The 20,543-nt window shown below is 34.7% G+C and overlaps 1 protein-coding gene across 4 annotated transcripts in view; it reads right to left on the reverse strand.

Moving 5' to 3' along the window:
* Positions 1-269: 269 nt before the first annotated feature.
* Positions 270-20,543, reverse strand: part of LOC134532858 (retinoblastoma-like protein 2) — a 56,755-nt gene continuing 36,481 nt past the window's right edge. For 3 of the 4 annotated variants that reach the window (XM_063369854.1, XM_063369855.1, XM_063369853.1), the window contains exons 16-18: positions 19,900-20,093; positions 18,811-18,981; positions 270-5,295 (exon numbers count right to left, since the gene is read on the reverse strand). In XM_063369854.1, coding sequence (XP_063225924.1) covers positions 5,131-5,295; positions 18,811-18,981; positions 19,900-20,093 — 530 coding nt within the window. In that variant the 3' untranslated portion in view covers positions 270-5,130. The remainder of the gene's footprint in view (positions 5,296-18,810; positions 18,982-19,899; positions 20,094-20,543) is intronic. The other variant, XM_063369856.1, reaches the window with a different exon arrangement.

Below are 20,543 nucleotides of genomic sequence, written 5' to 3' on the forward strand. Positions count from 1 at the left end.
GAATACAGTACACTCCCGATTATCCGCGAAATTAAGTGGCAGGGCCACCGCGGATAGTGAAAATCGCGGATAATCCACAAAAGAGCCGAAAATGGGAAACATTAATTACAATTTAAAAATCTAAACATTTGTTTACAGTAAAAGTTACAATTAACAGTAAAAATTTTTTTATTGATGCTAAAAAATATTTTACTGAATAATTAACATAAAATACATTTCAGTAATGTACACATAAAAGTGCTCAACAATACGGCTAGAAACTAAGTGCGACAGAGACAAAAATAGCAATGCATGCCAGCCTACTGCAAGAGTTCCGAGAAGGCCTGTGGCGTTTTACTGTATACTGCACACAATTCACTCGTCAGTAGAGTTCAAATTTGCCCACTTGTAATAAAATCCAGATTTTCATACGTTATGTATTTTTTCTCAGCATGCGCAGATAATCCGCACCGCGGATCATCCGCCCACGGATAATAGGGAGTTTACTGTATTTAAATTATCTAATCAGCAGTTTGAAAAATATTGGAGAGGGTCCTGTAAGAGTTTTCTACCAGAAGTCAGCACAGCTGAATTGACTGGAATGTTCTCCAGACTGTAAAAAATGCAACACCTTTACCATTAGGAGGAAGTCTGGCATAGAATAGATCAAATAATAGTCTCACCTTATGAACAAACTGTGATGCAATTGCTTTGTTGGATTACCTTGAGTACAAAAAAAAACCCTGATATTCTGTTAAGTGATTCAGCAAAATAAAAAAGACAAACATACATGTCAACTAGTAAAGAAATTTTTACTTTGCTAAAATGCATACAAATGGGGAAGTTTACAAAAAAATCTTAAACCGAAACAAAAAGTTCAATGAAATGCAAAACAAACTTTAAATATTGCAGAACATCTATCACAGAATTCGCATGTAATGTCAACAATAAACTAAAAACATTCATAACAATAATCCTGAGCTATGATAAACTCATTAAGCAACTTAAGCTTAAAGATGCTCTCAACTGTGTTGGTGTGTACAATGTGCCACCAACTGAATTACATCTTGTTTGCAGTCTTTCCACTCACATTTGCTTGGTTAATGATTGTAATAATAAATTAGCATGCTAAAGGAGCATTTTTTTTTATAGCAAAATGAAATAATAAGTCATGATTGTAACATTGTAATAATAAATTATATGGATGTTCAAAGTTGAAATGAATCTTGCAGACTCAGATTCAAAGTTAACACAGAATTTTCTTTGAGAGGAATCATCAATGATACGTTATAGTTAGAGACACGGAAATTTCGCGAATCGCGATATCGCGAAATAACACCACAATTTACCTTAATTCGCGACAAAACACCGAAATCGCACAGCATCGAGAAATAAAACTGATAATAATGAATTAGACCACCCATGCAAGACATCGCGAAAAACAAGTAAACACGACGTTGACGGCACATCGCCATTTTTCTAAGTTTCAACATGGCCGCTTTGTAGTAATGAAAGTAAATAATGATTTACAGTATTCCCGTCACGTAATCATTACAATTTGAAACGAAAGCAGTAATTGCAATCATAAACTAATTAAAAAGAGAAAAATGTACCTGAGCATCAACACAAAGTTAATAAAAAATACCGGCGATGTTTTCAACACAATATAGCTGCCATGATTTTCAACCCGCTGTATTTACACATTAATCTTGTAGAGAAATATAAAATTTTAATTCTTCCTTTCATGTTGAACAGTTAACAACCTCATGCTTTCAACTACGTTTGACTGGCTTGGCAACCTACTCGTTAGAGCTGTAGGTGTAGCAAACCGTATGTATTCGGTACTGACTGAGTAACGGGTGCGCCATCTAGTATCGAGTAACGAAACGTTACACACGGCTGGATTTCGTTACTCGCATTTTTCGTATGTTTTACGCATGCGCGCGCATATTCGATGAATTTACGTTACAAAGAACGATGTTTGTTTATTAAGTATAATATGGAAATTTGTCGTCCAAGTTTTTTTTACTGTTTATAAGAAAGTATTTTTTACAAATTAGAAATATGTATGTTTTTGTTATTTATTATCGCGTATTTTCACGTTTTTTGTTGTTTTTATCTTAAAAGAGATAATATAATAAAACCGCTCTAATGAGATTTAATTGTTTCTTGGTTAACAAAAACTGTTAATTATCAAATATTGTTAATTGTTTATATTCTATTTATTATTATTTACGTGACGTCATACTGTACGCGTACGCAATACGACTCGATTCGTTGCTGCAACATAACATTGCATGTTATGCGGTATCAGAAGTAACGAGTAACGTAACGACACGATAGTAACGAGTACTAATTGTTATAGTAACGAATACATACGGGTACACTTTTTTTCGTTACTTTTACACCTCTACTACTCGTAAACATGAACACATGGCACTACGCCGATTGATAAGCAAAATCAGTGACCTTTAACTGCCGTAACTACACTTCTCAGCAAATGCAATACGACCGCAGAGCAAGTGAATACGGCGTCAACGGGACAAAGAACAGCAGCAAGAAATATTAAAAGAATACTAAGTTGAGACATGCCGTGCCGAGGCAGCGCGCTAGGCGACACCGGGCCGTGCCGAGGCAGCGCGCTAGGCGACACCGGGCCGTGCCGAGGCAGCGCGCTAGGCGGCACCGGGCCGTGCCGAGCTGTTTCAAGCCTACAATTTTTATTTGCCAATAGTGTTGACTTTAGAGTGCAGTATACGAGTATACGCCGTGCCACTATTATTTAGCCAAGCAAAACTTGTAGGTCATAAAACCATTCTCAAAAGTTAAAGTAAACATGAAAAACCAAAACAGCGAAATAAAACCGAAATTTGATTTTTTCAAAACGAAATTTAAGGAAAAATAAAACCATTTTTACGGGACTCTAGTTATAGTCGTGTGGCTTCATTCAACACTGGCGTAACAATGATTGATGTTATTTATTACAGTAAATGAAATAAAATTTGTGGTGGTGGTCAGCAGTGCCAATCTTATGTTTACAATTTCCTAAAGGCTGGCCAACGTGACATGATTTATATATAAAAAACCAAGTACATTTGCATCAATTTTTTTACGTGCACTGAGAAAACAGTAAATATGTAAGTATGAACAGAAAGATTTGTTTCATCCCACACACACAAAAGCCATGCATTGATTACTTATAGTTCCTATCAAAAGAGGGCAATTGTGAATTATCTATATACATTTTAACAATTTTACATCTTAAGAATTTCTAATAACAGCAGTTGGCTATCCTGGTAGCATCAACATGTTATTGTGCACTAAATAACAGTGGGATTAGCTTGCTCAATGCAAATAAGTGGAGGCACGTTCATGGACCAGTTGAAATTCTTCAGCCACTCGAAGAAGCAACTGAAGAGATAAGTGGTGACAAATACCCAACCCATTCAAAGGTTATTCCAGTATTGCACTGCATTCAGAATCATTGGCAATAAATTACTGGGAAGGAAAAACAAATTGAGAGTACTATTTTTGCCAAAACATTAATTAAAACTACTATGGAGAAGTTCCATTGTATTCTGAAGATGTGTGTATCATTTGGGAACAATAATTGATTCTCATTTTTGCAGTTTTCTGTCAGATACAGTGTTGGCTTCGGCCACACTGTCAGCTAAGTTAAGAAATTGCAAGCTGAACATGTGCCCAAGTATGAACCTGAGCCATAGTGCATGAGTACCGACACACAAAGCTTCTGGAATGCACTATAGTATGTCTCAAATGAAACACAGCTACTCAGGATTCAGAAATACAACTGTACATATTTAAATGAACTTAACAGGAAAGAAAATCCATGTGAGTGGTGGATAACATACGGAGACAGTAGATATCCAAAAATTTCTCAACTAGCTGGAAAATATTTGCCCATTTCTGTAACGTAAGTCAACAGCGAATTTATCTTCTGCTGCTGGAAACATCACCACAGAAAAATGTGTCTTTAGCTGGATCATGCACAAGAAATGGTTTTCCTGCATTCAAATCCAACCATTTTCTTTTCGGTCAGGATAAACTGTAAATAATCAGCACCTTTCTATTAATAATTTCATACTCTTGAGTTACTGTTAACATTTAATACTGTTGAAATTTCAATCAAAATAATCCATTACATATTTTTTACTCAAAACCAGTGTGCCACTAATATTGAAATTTTAAAATATTATTTTTAAAATTAAATGTGCAGATATTAGACTGAAAAAAACTGCAATTATTTTGTTGAAAAGTTGTTATAACTTTAACTTCGGAAGTTTGACAATTCAGAATTCGACGCGACCCTAGAAAAGTCAACTTCGAACACCCATAATAAATTGGAATGCTAAAGGAGCAAATTTAAGCAGCACAAATCACTAAATCAGTCATTATATTCTGTCAAGCAATGAAAACATTGAAAAAGTACATCACAGGAAGTGACAATACAGAGTGATTAAAATGGATAAACCCAACAAAAAGTCAAAACTGTAATCAAAGTCAAAGGTACATAAGAGAACAATACAAAAATGATGCACTTGTTCAATGTAAGACATAATAGTACTACATTCTAGGATATATAAATTATCTATATATAAATAATGGACACACTATGTCTATGTAACATCGCAGATGAATTACATAAAAAAATAAATACAGGTGTGTAACAGAGCCATTAAAGTGTTGTATATGTGTTAATATAATAATAAATGATACACCTGTAGTAAAGTTTCTAGTTAATAAAACTCCAAATAAGTGTATATGGGAGGAAAAAATATGTAAAGCACTAAAAGCATCAGTTCAAGTTTTCTTGAAAGAAACTTTTTGATCACACTTTCAAATATAAGAACATGATCACAATTTATTCTGCAAAAGAATGCAAACAAAAAATTATGAAAAACAAAGTCTATAATAAAATAATTAACAGTCACTAATTACCACATAATTCTGAATGAATTTTAAATAGCTAACATGAGTGTTATAATTGATTCTCCGACTTCCATTACATTCTCGGTCATACCATGCACATAAAACCTGTTTATGATTAATGTGTATGAAAACACTCAAGTGATACTCTGCAGCTTACGTTGCACACTACACACACAAGATTTTCAGGAACGACCGACCAAACTACGACTGGCCCAATCTATCATCTATGAGATCTTGCAGCTTCTTGGACACTGTTTTGGACAACTTGGCAGGGACGTTCTCGCCTTCCAACGAGTCGTCTATGAGCAGCCGCTTGCCAACCTTGTTGCTGGAGATCTGGATCATGTTGTTGATCGCATGCAGATCCTATGCAAACACATCAGTCCATTAACATGATACAAACCAGTATAGATGGAATCTTGTCACAGATTTAATTTTTGTAGACACACTTACTCGTAAGTAAATTTTCTTTCTTTAACTCCTCATTGGTCGCGCTATGAGCATTTTGCTCACCCTCAGAAATATTGTTTTACTGTTATTGTTTTTATTGCTGCTTGGAGGTGTCCTTTTTTCTAACTGAGTTTTGAACCTTCCTTATTAAGGGGCCTCCCTAGTAAAAATGTTTAGCGCGGTGGGCCACTGGCCACGTGCTACTGCCAGTGGTTGGGCGGGGCGATATACCTGAGACTGTCGCCTGCGCCGTGGTGGAGGGGGGAGAGGGCGTTTCAGCGAGGGGGGGGGGGGGGGGGGGGGGGCGGAATAATGGGAGGGTTGTCATTGTGTGGAGTCCATTTGCTACTTATACCTGCGTTATCTGCGAACAAGATCGTGGCAAGAAAGGTGACTGTTTTTCCCTTTCGCTACATTCAACCAAAAGATAATGTTGTTATATTGCCTTGCTTGCTTCCTGACAGTGTTTATTAACTTGAAACATTAAATTAGTGTTGCGATCCAGTCCATATCCATGAAATGCAAACAGTCGTCAATTCTGTTTAAAACATGTATTTTTATTTTAATTAACGTTCTACATAATTAAGAGATTTACATACATTACAAAAAATGCTGTCACCAACAATCAATGTGTTAGCTTGTGTTTTCAGGGGGGGAAAAATGCAAAAATTATATCATTAAAAAAATTTCCAACATTATACTTTCGAACTGACATTTGTGTGATGAATGGTTTTGCACGAACAGTTATGCTTTCATTCATAAAAGTATTCCGCACCGCGACGAGAAATCACGTCCTACTAATAATTGAGTAATAAAACTGGGAATAAAATGATGAAAATAATATTAATTATTTTTAATCTTAGACACAAATCAACTTTTTAAATCGCAATAACGACAAATAAATTTTTAACTTACTTCCTGAATAAAAAGTGCATGTCAAACTTACTTTTAAATTCTGTAAAGAAAAAAAAATGTCAGGAACAAACAAGTGTTCCCACCAACGACACATCGTCAACTTTGTATTCTAGGGTTCACGTCGTATTTAGTTACACTAAATATTACTGCATATTATTATTTTCTGGCTCTTATTACACGTTTAGCATTTTATTTTATTTTTGCATATTTTTTTAATGACTTTAGCGTTGCATAATATGATGAATAAGTATACACGAATGAACTGGAATCACGTTTCGAGTTACATACAGACTGTTCACTACGAGCAGTGTAAATTTCTTAGCTGTTGCAACAGCGGCCTACAGGTGGATTCATACTGCAGGCTTAGTCAGTCACGCTGAATCCACCTGAGTTCAGATTTTATCGAAGACAAGTGCGGGTGGTATGGAAGAACTCAGTGTGCACTGACTGTTGTGCTCAAGGTGTCAGTGAAATGTATAGCTGGAATCACGGGCGAAAATTTGTAGGATTCCCATGAGGCCCACGGGATAACGTGAAGATTTTGCAAATGCAAGCGGGGCCCCCTCAGACGGACTTTTTTATTTCAGGGAGGTTCGGGCCACCCTGAGATTCTCCCCTCCTCCCGGAATCTACGCATGCAGCTGGAATTAATTTTTAGCCAAGTACGTCATTTGGTTCTGTATTTAGGCTGTCAAAGAAGATACGAAATATGGCTGCTTTGATAATTGACAATAACTCCTTTTTATTGTGGAATAGTACTTACCCATCTACAAATAAATCCCTAAATATACCACCACTACTGTTGGGGATTTTCTATACAAACTATCAAAATAATTTTGGTTTCGTCACTGTCACTAGCTATTATTGTATCATACGAAAACATGTATGTTTTGTGTATTAATTTACGGTATTCATCTCTGTCAAAAAAATATATTTTTCGATAATAGAGTGTAAGCAAGGTAGAATACAATGGCTAATTTTAAAATAAAAATGGAATAAAGTATTTTTTGCTTGCAGTAGTTCAAATTTTTGAATTAATTTAGTTGTTTGTTTAAAAAACCCTTCTAAAATCAAAGAAACTACCTACTTCCTTAATAGATAAATAGTGCTTTAAGATCACACGCTTTCATAAATATTTAAACGCCAACATTTAAAATGTAGATTTCACATAATGATAAAATCTTATCTATTTTCATGGTCACGCCTAATGGAAATAATACACAACAATTCGTCATATATGTTTTTTATGCTTTTAATAACTACTCTACACATGAGCAAATTTCAATATACATAAAACTGAGGAACCCTGCATTACATTTTTAATCTGTGTACGACACTAACAGAAATTGAAGCATAAAACAACATTTTAATTTTTTAATTAATAAGTATTTCATCAACGTGAGCTTTGCTTTCATCTCAATGAAGCCACTCTACATAGAGGAAGTGCACATGTATTCAGTCTTAACATTAGACCCTCCGGATCACAGAGTAAACGAATGAATGGAATTCATAACATTACGCAGGGTTTTATGACATATTTTCCCTTCTACTCAATCGCAACATCTCACTTAGCGCGTAAAATGGTTTCAGTAAACATAACATAAAAAATATTCCCCCCATGTACAGTAGAGGAAACTAAAATGTTTGGAACACTGTAAACTAATTGTATTGTCATTTCTGTAGTCGCTCGAAGTGGCAAACTATGTATCTTTGTTCAATAAAACGAAATATTAAAACAAACAATAACATTACGTTCAGACAATTCGTTACGTGAAGTGAATGTAATAAAATACACAAGACAGTTACACACACCATTACCAAAACACAATCCCATAAAAATCAAAATATTACATGTCGACTTAAAATTATTATTATTCACCATGATAATTTCTTGCGGGTAGCCAGTAACAAAGGGACACAATTTTTATTCATTTAATTAACTTTGACAAAACTTGTAAAACCTGGCATGAGCAAAGTAAGCTGATTCACAATTTAATTTGGCGTCAAAATATTAAACATCAACTAGTAATGAATTAAGAGTATGCTTCGCTTGGTAGAACACCGAATATAGTCATCTCCAGGTATTAAACTGAATTTTGAAAGAGGGACTCAAGTTTCTGAAGAAGTTGTTAACTTTCCTGATGATCCATCGACAGTTCGTAAACGGTCTCATCGTCGGGATGTCGAGCTTGGGACCTTTTTCCTCACCATAGTCCCGTGATCTGTTCTACCATTCGCACAGCTATCCCAACCTATACAAATAGCCGAGTGATACTACTCACGTTGCTTCTATCATGGAGCTCGCCCGCAGTCGTACTTCCCTATCCAGCCTGCGTAATACACGCGTCCTACCTGCTAGCCGCCAAGAACGCGTCCATTTGTGAAAAAGCCTCACCCGCCAACAATACTAACTCATTAATTATAATATGCAAAACATAAAAACATTACATATGCGATAAAACAAAATTTGCTGCTGTCATAAGCCGAAGAAAAAGAATCAATTTGAAATATAACATAGACAGATAAATCTAAAATGGAGTTATCGATAGTAATGTTTTAATAAACAGAATAATATATGTCGTATTACACTAAATACGTGTTCTTACTGACAACCGAATTTAAAAATAAATTAAATTACTTTTTTTTCTTTTTAAACCATAACCGCATAGAAGAAACAATACTTTTGATACAATTTTTTGCATAACTATACGACAGGACTAAAAGTACATTGTACATAATAAGTATTTGCTTATAGGAATTAATGCTGCAGAATATACGAATAGATTCAAATGCATAGAATTTAATATATTGTCAAATTTATTTGGAAATATGCATGTAACAAAAGATTGAATTTGAAATGAATTATCTGTTTTTAACTACAAATATAATTTTATCATATCTCACTTTCATTCAAACTTAAGAGTGTCATTTTCAACAACAAAATAGCCACAACTACACTTAAAAATATTTTAACTTGATACTTATATTGTATAACTTTTGATGAAATTAAATGTTAAGGGGTTCATTTAAGTTTGTAAGGAAACATAAATACAACGTTCAAAATAAATAACAAAAATTTTGTGTAGTTAGGAGCTCCGCGTCATGCAAATAAAGGAAAGTTAAACTTTTCAGTATACGGCTGCAATATTTATAGAGGAAAATGTTATTTATTCTTTACTTTTAATTCCCGTTTGGAGAAAATAAATCGATAAGTACTATACCGAAAGTATAAAGTTGAAGTTCAATATCGCTTGTCAAGTAAGTTCAAGAACAAAATTTAAAAAAAGAAAATTTGTTTTCTTGAATCTACTTTTTTCAGAAAAGTATACATACATACAATATTATTATTTTATAAAAATAAAATTTTTTTGTCCTTAAGTATAAATTACTGAAATATTTTTTAGTTAATTAATTTTTTCATGCGAAGAAATATTTAATTGTTAAAATCACGAGAACATAATTTATTATATTTATGTATTCCAAAAGCTTATGTTAAAGATCGACTATATGCTATTCAATTTGCCCAAAAATTTTACTGAAATAGGAGAGCATTACAAAAACACAATTTAACTAATGTAGGTATTATAACAATAAGTTATGTTCATAAACTATATTAATGGGAAACAAATATTTATCATTTAATTATATGCAACTATTTTCCTTTGAGGTAAAAATTGAGGTATATTTAATGTAATAAGTAAATCCTCTCATAAAATTTACTGAAACTAATATTCTTCATTGTCCGTCATATTATGATTCCAAACAGTTTAAATCAACTTAAACATGAAATAAAATAGTAAGGTTAACCATGAGGTGTGGAAGAAATTAGAGATTACAGTGAAACCTCGTTAATATTATCCCGCTTATTACGAATGACTCGTTAATATTACCTATTACTATTTCCCCGTGAAATATGCCCATTAAACACAATGAAGATTTGTTTGGTTAATACGAAATTCTCGTTATTATGTATAGCGAACAATAACAATTCCCGTCCGTATAAACAAACAGTCATGTTTACCGTTTAATACGAACCAAAGATTACCACAAAGATACGGCCCCGCCTGAGTGTCCGAAGTGTGTTTTTAACTCTATGTTTTCAAAATCACTCGTTCGTGTGTTCGATATGTTCAGAAATCACTAGCGTTTGTACAATATTCGATATATCGAACTTCACGTGGGATGGTATTTACGTTCGATTTTGTACTTCCTTTGTATACATGAATCTGTGCCGGACCAATAAAAACAAAATATATGTTACGCCTAACATGTTTAATATTTGTGTACGTTGTAATGAAAGTTTAAGTGAATTATCTCGTGAGAATTTTATTAAACTTTAGAATTTGTACGTACACACATAAAAATGGAGGCAAAACGTAAACGCAAGGAAATTGCATTGAAGACGAAAATTAAGATAATAAATTCAGTTCGTCAGGGTGAAAAAACGAAAACAGAACTTTCTGAAGAGTTTGGTATATCAAAATCAACCTTAAGTACAATTCTAAAGCAAGCAGATAAAATAGAAGAAGCGGTCAGGAAAGGTAGTAATCAAACTAAGAAAAGGATGCGCGTCGGTAAACATTCCGAATTAGAGGCCAAACTGCTGGAGTGGTTTCATCAAATGCGCGCCGCCAGAGTTCCAATTTCCGGGCCTATTATCCAAGAAAAGGCTGATCAGCTGGCACTGCAACTCAGAATTGACGATTTCCATTGCAGCAACGGATGGCTTCAACGCTTCAAAGATAGGCATAATTTGGCCACAAAATCCATTTGTGGCGAATCTGCAGCTGTCGACCAAACAGCAACGAGTGACTGGCTTCAGTCAGTACAGTCCATCGTAAGTAAATTTGCACCACAAGATGTGTTTAATATGGATGAAACAGGGCTTTTTTACAATCTGTTGCCCAATAAAACTCTAACCGTAAAAGGTGAAAACTGCCATGGCGGTAAACACAGTAAAGTTCGTATTACAGTTCTACTGTGTTGTAATCAAGATGGCAGTACTAAACTTCGACCCTTGGTTATTGGCAAGTCTGCCAAGCCAAGATGTTTCAAAGATGTTGCAGCAAAAAACCTGCCAGTAGATTACGAGGCAAACAGTAAGGCTTGGGTCACCACAAAAATTTTCCAGTTGTGGTTGTTAAAATTGGACAGGAAAATGGCGACTCTAAATCACAAAATTTTGTTATTGTTGGACAACTGTGCTGCACATACTGCTCATGGTATGAAGTTGGAAAACATTACCTTACTCTTCTTGCTACCAAATACAACAAGTGTGACACAACCACTCGACCAAGGTATAATACAGTGCTTGAAAAGAAACTACAGACAGCGCTTGGTGAAATACCTTATCAGGCAGTGTGAAAAAGGAAAGACTGAGCTTCCTAGATGGTCAGTTTTGGATGCTATCCGCAGTATAGCCATGTCGTGGGACAGCATCAGCCAAAAGACAATTGTGCATTGCTTTGCAAAAAGTGGTTTTGGCCAGCAAACTGTTGAAGAACCTGACTGTGATCAACCTTTAGAGGATTGGCAAGAGTTAAAAGAACATGTGCAAGTTGATAATGACTTCAATGAGTTTGTTCATATTGATGACAGTGTGTACACCAGTGCAAGATTAACTGCAGAAGATCTTGTTGGTTCACGAGGATTACAGGAAACACCAACGGCTGACGCTGTACAGTCACTTTGTGAGGGTGGTACAAGTCAGGATAATGATGGTGATGACGACAATGGTGAGGTAGTGCATAAACTTCCAAGCAAAAGTGACACAATCAGTGCTTTGCGTACACTGGAAAATGTACTTGCTGCAAGTGATGTGCCAATTGACTTGATTGCAGGATTTGAGAAGATATGTTCTGCTGTAAATGATATTTACAGAGATAAGTGTGTCCAGAAAAAAATTAATGATTTTTTTAAACCTATGTAAATATATCTTGCATACTTTGCATAAGAATTGCTATACACTCAACAGCAATTAACTGTACGGTAAATGTTAATCATTTTTGTCAAAACTTTGGAAGCAAATTAAATAAGAATACATACATACGTATATGTATACTAATTATCAGTCTGTTATAGTATATTTTATTAAAACTATTAAAATTGCTTCTAAGTGTATTTTGTTAGTGTGCATGTCAATATCTGGCTTCTATTACAATAATAATATTCCACATTTTTAGTGCTCTGACATGTAGGAATTCAATATTTCTTATCGAGTTCTTATTCTACCTATTGGCTCAAGAACCTCATTAATATGAACCTCGTTATTACAAACTGAAATATTTTACTCCCCTTCAGGTTTGTATTAATGAGGTTTCACTGTACTTTGTAAAATGTTTTAAAAATTTCTCATGAAATATTGTGATTATTATGTTCGTACATAATGTAAAAAAAAATTCAATACATGAAATTCAACACATACTTTGTATTGCAAGTTATTAAACATATATTTTAAAAACACATGTGCGTATCTAAGTCGAATTGTTATGTAATACATGATGAACATTACCGATACAACTTCCCTTACAAATAACTTTCACCCAAAGATAAGGCCGCGGACAAATTAGGTATACACACTGGTCGCACGAGGAGCTGAAATAAGTAATATAAGAAAGCCGGCCGGAGTAATTCTTTTCAAGCCAAAGCTAAAAGTAATGGATGTTGTTTGTCTAAAGCAGGCAGTGAAATGACATACAAGTTTACAGAATAGCCATATAAGATCTTTGACGCTTCTTATCCCGTCAGTGGACTGTACGCGAAGAACCAACTGCATCATGGCCCGCCGCCAGTTTTATACTTACGTATGAATACACTTGTAAACGTTGGTTTGTATACTTATGTATGTTGCCGACATCGATAGGTATTCTTTGGCAGCTCGATGTGGATTCATTCGAACACGTTTGCGCTAAACACGACATATTTTTACATGAGAGTGACATCGCGCACTGAAAAACGTTGCAGGTCTGTAACGCAACAGTGATACAAATATTACATAGTTCGAACATTTTCTGGAGCACGACATTCACTTTGGGTAATGCTAAGCTACTTGATAGGTACCCTTTACCCGCTTTAAAAGTGATAACTTAAAAAAAAAGTGTACATGAAAGCAGACTCAGCCATATGTTTATTGCTGTTGTATTTGTCATAAACCTACCCTACGTTCAATACGGCCTGTAAGTAGAACCATGTTTTTTTTTTACTTGTGTACAAGCTGTGGTTGTAAAGCGAATTTATATTCTTAGTTAACTAACGTCTATCAGAACATATTTGGAATAAGGCTACCTTAATTTTTTTTCTAGATTGCTATATTGTTATATATATAATTATTACGTAAACGGAAATATCTGGTAATAAAAATAAATGAAAAAAAGCATGAAAGGTTAAAGATTTTTTTTTTTTCAACAACAAATAATTTATGGTTTAACTGCTTTGTGTACTATATAAAAACAGAACAAGCTTTCAAAATTTCCAAATTTCTTTGATTATCCGTTATAGTTATGTTTGGTTTTAACTCATAAATATTTAAGTTGATTGCCAACGTCACGAATGTACAATCATTTATTTCACACCGCTCCGGGTTGCAGGTAAAGTAACAGGCGTGCAATTTGATCAGAAACGCGTTCTACTTATTCAGGCCCTTTAATTGGGCGTGACGGACCATGTGCCAAATATGTAACAATTATAAGTAGGTGAAGTATAAAAAAATAAAGAACTTGAATGCAAAATAATGCATATAACAAAAATAATTTGCAAGGTTCTTTCGTGGATGTTGTAATGTGTGGGCAATATTTACTTAATTTTGGTTTTTGGATAAATTAATTGTGGTTTAAATTTTTTTAATAATTTTGTATAATTGCTGTAAAAAATTTATTTCCTGCCCTTATTAATTAATTGAGCTGTAGAAATAAGTTTATCTGAAAATTTACGTCATCTTTATTAAACATTGCCACTAATTATACTTTTTAACTTCAAAATGGTTTTTGAATTTTGTAATTAATAACGTACCATCCATAACTACATATGTGAGCGATCGGTCACTGACCTCATCTTCAATCCTCCTCGTGATTCCTGCGCCAGGAGGAACATTTACATAATTCTGACTAGCTTATTTAATATAGAACTTCCCTAGTTTTTATTTTTTTATATATCATCCCATGAACATTTTTAAAACAGTGCAGGCAATCAGATATCTATCTAACCATAAAGCATAGCAAAATGACATTTAGTTTTCAAAATACGATTTTTCTTTTAATTTAAAATACATTTTATATAAAACCTACATTTTTAAGTATGAAAACTTTTGTAAATAGTTAACCATTTGGTTAATACCAGTATAAAATTTTTCCCCGGCATTGTAAGATGTGTAAAATTATTTTGGAAAACTAAAATAATTTTAAAAAATATTGGGTGGTATAATAATTGTTTCTTGAATTTTTATTAAAAATAAAAGGAAAAACAATGAAGTGTATTTTCATGTTAAAAATTAAATATAAATTTTGTCGAATTAGCTAGCGAGACTGTAAAGCCACCAATAAATAGTTTGTAGGACAACTTTCAATGTGTTGATTGATTAGTTTCAATACTTTATTTCGTAATACATGATCTAGTATGGTAAGCTTTAGGATATTTGTAGTTTAAACAAAAGCAATGTTTTAGAGATACACGAATATAGTCACAGAGTAAGTCGAGCACATGGTACTGTGGCGAGGCACACTAAAAGCAATTCTGAGAATTTCTTTCGGTCACGGGATTATCTTTTACCGGTGCCGGTAGTGGGTTGTCTCCCTCTCACGCACGCACGCACACACAGGTAGCCTGCCTCCCCTCCGGCCACGTGTTCCTCCACCCGGCTACCTGAGCTGTGTGGCCTGCGAGCTGGCTTCGCCGAGCGGCAGCACGAGACGGTGGAAAACTTTCAGGATTTGCGGAAATTGTGGAAAAGATATCTCGGAATTCAAAGCGATGACTATATGTTTTAAATACATGAATTTCTTCAGAAAAAAATTATCTTTTTTTCTAGACTTGTACTTTTTTTCTGTCATTCTCCTAAGCAGTATAAAATGGCCCCAAAGTTGGACAAGTTGGTGATTTTTTATTTCATATTTTGATAGAAAAAAAACAAAAATGTAAAAGTATACAGACAATTCGTGTATTATCTTCTCGTGGGTGAAAAATTTTCAGATTCGTAGTGTCGATTAATAAAGTCCCATCATTATTTTAAAAACATAGTGTTCCGCTAACTTCTGATGCTACTAGGGAGGCCCCTTAAGTCACTAGGTGGCTGACAGGATGTAACTGATACTTGGCCTTGATATAAGATATCGCTTACAGGCATGCACGCCGCATGAGCAGTTTGCTCACAGTGCGACCAGTCGCATTGCTACACTTGTGACGACTGTTCGGTTTGCAAAGTTCTGTCTTTAGTAGTGGCATATATTCTCGTGAGACTAAATCTAATGTTTCGTGGTATTACTTATTGAAATGAATCGGGGGAAGAAAATTGTGGCTTTGGCTCTTCAACAAATCGCTGAATGTTCCATAACAGGTAAGTTATGTTATAATAATAAATATTTTTTTGAAAATACAAAAAAAAACATATATTACATAAAACATAAATTAATATCAATTATAGTAAATATTAACATTTTGTCACAAAATTGTTGATTTTCGTATAAAATAAGAAATTACTTTTGAATACGGAAGCTGAAAAGCTGAATTTGGATAGAAGTGAGACAAGATTTTATAATTTTGGAAAAGCACTTCCAGAGGAAGATATGTAATTGTAGTCTTTCCATAGTTTTACGTTTCTATTTTATTTTTGACTAGAATTTTCAGTAATGTAATATATATTCCGTGCTTTCTATTTACAGAAGTTCCACCATGGTTGCCGGAGTGGTTACCACCTGAAAACCAAGCAGCCGCCAATGATCAAAATTTTGACCAAGATAATGTTGAAAAATCCTAATAAAGTTAGGTGTTAGAAAATGTAAATTTCCATTAAAACAGTTAATTTTGATGTAGAAATACTCTATTGCATAATGTGTGTTCTATTAGTCATAGTCTCAAATGTATAACAATAAATTAGTGTGCTCTCAAAGGACTCAGTAGATTTAATAATTTTTGTGCTAGAAAATGATGAAATTGTGAATAATGTGTGATTTTCTGTTGCTTCCAAAACTATTGCATTTATTGTTGATGTATTCGTAGGCCGGACAAAGGAAACTCACTATACAGCCAAATAGTTTATTGTGATGATGATTTATGTAAAAAAAAAAATTAAAAATTATGTGATAATAATATAAAATATAATTTAAACAAGCAGAGTTGTTTCATTTGCAATAAGTAAAAATATTTGGCCTTTTAAAAGTGGTTAAGCATGACTCTAATCGTAAAATTAAGTCTGTGAGCAAAATGCTCATGCGCGACCACTGGTGTAACATTTTACAATGCGACCAATGACGGGTTAAGGATAATTTTTCCAATAAAACACTATTATAACAAAGTAAGATTGGTTTATACATTAAACATGCTAATATTTTAACGGGATGATGAATCAAGGATAAATATATGGAGAAATCAGAAATAAATATTGATTAATGTTAAAATTAGTATAATTCACGACATCAGCAGTGCAATCTAATACATGAAACACATCGAGTCTAAGAGTTCATTTTCTCAAAATAAAATTAAACATATGCAAGTGTCATTTTTGTACACATAATCTCTTTTTTGTTCATCTTTTTCAAGTCTACTTGCAAAAATTCTCCTTTATTTTCATGTTCTCCAGAGAACATAACAATTGCTAATTGAAGTCCTTCACTGTGATAGAAATCTACCTGACCATGGGACACACATGCAAAAGATGGCAGTGTAGCCAACAGAACTACAGCAAAACCCCTTATTTGCACTTTTCATGGGGACAAAGTAAAAAAGTGTAAAAAGCGGGAAAGTGTAAATAAAGGGAAAAGCATAAAAAGGAGTACAGTTTACCTTATTTAGAATTTTTTTCCTTTTGTTTAATAGCACATACTACAATGCAGGTACAAACACACTAACAACAAATTTTACTTTAGTATTTAATCAATTATTAATTTACCACATTTGACAAAAATAAAAAAAGAATGAAAGCCAAAATGTTTTTCTGATTACTTCCTAAAAAATAAATTTGAAATTTTCTTCTGCTTGCTTTTTTGGCTGTTCAAGGAGATTATTTGCCTCTCCAAATTATAAATACAGTTGCAACCGGCAGGGTTTATAACAAATACGGGCTACATACACATTGCTCACAGTAAAAAATTTTTTAAGAAAAGGCCGCAAATTGATGAATATTTACCGTCAATAGCGCGCCAAACGCGGAGAAAGGTCATTGTACTCGGTCAGCTGCTGTAACGACGCGGCGGCGCATGCGCACTCTATGCTCCGCCCAGACTCATGACGCCATCAGCCGCCAACCAATAGATGCGAGCTTAGCGGAAAAAAATATAAGCTCCACCTCCCGTGTACCAATTTTATCCAGTTCTAATACCAGTTTATTGGTATACGCACCAGTTTTCTCGCTGCCGTGACATGTTCAAGTTTACGTTTATCATGATGTCTTGATACCAATAATTAATTATTTACGATCCCCAGAAATAAATGGTTAGTTTAAAAAATATGGCGTCAACTGTACAATACTTCCCAAATTATAAAAGACGTATAAAACAGTTACCAAGACACCGCTCATTTTATCTTGTGAAGTTTATGTCTCGTACCAGTATTTCGGCTAAGTTGTGACATAAATACAGTATCAGAACTTACAAGCAGCCATGTTTGTACATTCATGAGTTTACGTTTTTCCCTCGTGCATTTTAGATTGTCTCCTGCTATAATTACTCGTACTTTTACACGCCTAGGCTTAAATTATTACATGTTTAGAAATAAAAGCAACTTTTCATGTTATAAAATATGTATATTTTGCTATTTAAAATGTTCATTGCCTACTAGCTCCACGGTATTTTCTGGTTGTTTATGGTTGTTCGTGACGTAAATAGCGGGATTGATTCGATTTTTGAGACGTAATTCGCGGGAAAGTATTGTATTGGACTATATGGGAACCAAACGGGACCTGAAGAATATAGTGCAAATAACGGGAAAACGTAAATAACGGTAACGTAAATAAGGGGTTTCGCTGTAGTGTGTAACAATCATAAGCATTCAACAACATGCACACAATGCAAGTTGTTAGCTTGACATCATGATGCTTCCCCTGTCAACAATGGATCAGGCCATCAGGCTAACAAATAGCTGTAGCATCAGCAGTTGCTGCTATAAAAATTCATTTACCTTGATTGTTTATCATACCTCGTAAACTGCAGTCAAGAGAGCTTTTCAGGTATCAATTTCTCCAGTAAAACAAGAATAAAATGGCTTCTTTTACAACAGCTAGCAGCAGTCACAAAAGAAAATCGCGCCTCGGTGCGATTAGTACTGTCTTCACGAAACAGGTGTTTCTACATGCTAGAAAACAGCACTCACCTTGGCCGGACTTCTGCTGAAGCAATAGCTAAGGGGCTGCGTCGGAGAGCTGGGCAGCATCTTCTGCTCTAAAGAGCGGATAAACACTGGATGCTTGTCCGACACCCTCCGGCAGGGCGACACCGGCTGGTTCTTACCCAGTGGGATAGGAGACAAGGTAACATTTACTGGCTGCAACAAAAAACATGAGAGTTTTTTTCCCCTTAAAAATAATAATAAAATTTTTCTTTTTAAAGCTATGCAAGAAGAATTTTTTTTTAATTTGAGACAAAATGAGACAAGATCAGGAATATCTTCGAAAATTGAGACACAATTGAAAATCCAACTTTTAAGAATTAAATACATATTTATACAAAATGAATCAATATTTGACTCAACTAACTCTTTAGAAGATAGAGTATTTAACCTAAAATTAAGAGTCCCATTACAATTGCAAAATTGTTTTTTTTAGGGCTGAAAGATGTGAATTTACAGTGATAGGAACAGCTTAGTTTAAAAACCATCATCAAACAAGTTTGGGGTTGCATTATATTCAGGGTTTCAGTATTTTCAGGTAAATACAGTATTTTTCACTTCTCACAAACAAACAAATAAAAAAAACCTGCCATACACATGATCATAACGAGAACCAGTAACTGAATTTTTAACGAGAATTAGGACAGAATTGACTCTACTCAAAACTGAAATATCTTAAGAGCCCGCCGACCTGAGCACACACATACGGTGTGCACAGCTTCAAATAAAACCACACAATTTAAAAACTTCTTCAAGGTATCAAGAGTGGGGTCTGTTTACGAAAAGCACTTAAAGAGTACACAGAGGACGGACGAGAAGTTCTGTTTTCACATTTTGTTTTTAAAAATGTATTTTCAGGCGATTGAAAATTGCTAAAAACACGTGTTTCCGGAATACTTTTAAGGCACGAACCATCCGGATCATTGAAAGCACCCAAGCGATCTACAATACACCTTTTACCCTCATTGTTCCGCCATATAATGTTATCGTCACGTCTCAACACTACGAGAAGACAAGAGCGCTACTTGGGAGCGAGCGTCGCGCGTATCACCCCTGGACCAGGCGGGCAAGCACCTGCACGCCCCGGGTGGAGAGCCGCACCGCGAAGGTCTGCAGCTTCTGCACGAACACGGTGTTGTAGAACTTGATGAGGTCTCCGCGGTGGCCGAACTCGAAGCTGCTGGCGGTGCCGGCGAGGTGGGTGGGCGTGGGCGGGGCGCTCGGGGGCTGGCTGACCGGGAGCGTGCCGGACGAGCTCACCCGATCATCTGCACACACCGGGCACGTGCTTGCCAGGCCGTGTCTCTACACAGCACTTGCAGCTGCACCTCCTTCTCATGGCACTGATCCGTTCAGAACTATCCCTGATTAACTATTTATCATTATTAGGAACTTGTACTACGAGGTTTAGTCCATTATTATTGTATGTAGTAAATAACACGGTACAGGCAATAAAATATTTAACATGAGCTATTTACTTTTAGATATATGTACATACTATTTACATTAATGCTGTTCTTTACTCTGGAAAACATAACAGCATTTCCAGGATTTTTGAACATATAATTTACATGCTTACAACCAACTTCATACTCAACATTATTTTGGTTGGCAGTGCTGAATTTCATCATCAATTAAATAATTAATTTAGTTCGTAATTTCTTATAGTTTATAAAGTGCACTACTGCACTTATAAGGGTACTTATAGGAATATTATG

The sequence above is a fragment of the Bacillus rossius genome, chromosome 6 (genome assembly GCF_032445375.1).
Source record: "Bacillus rossius redtenbacheri isolate Brsri chromosome 6, Brsri_v3, whole genome shotgun sequence".
Classification (NCBI taxonomy): domain Eukaryota; kingdom Metazoa; phylum Arthropoda; class Insecta; order Phasmatodea; family Bacillidae; genus Bacillus; species Bacillus rossius.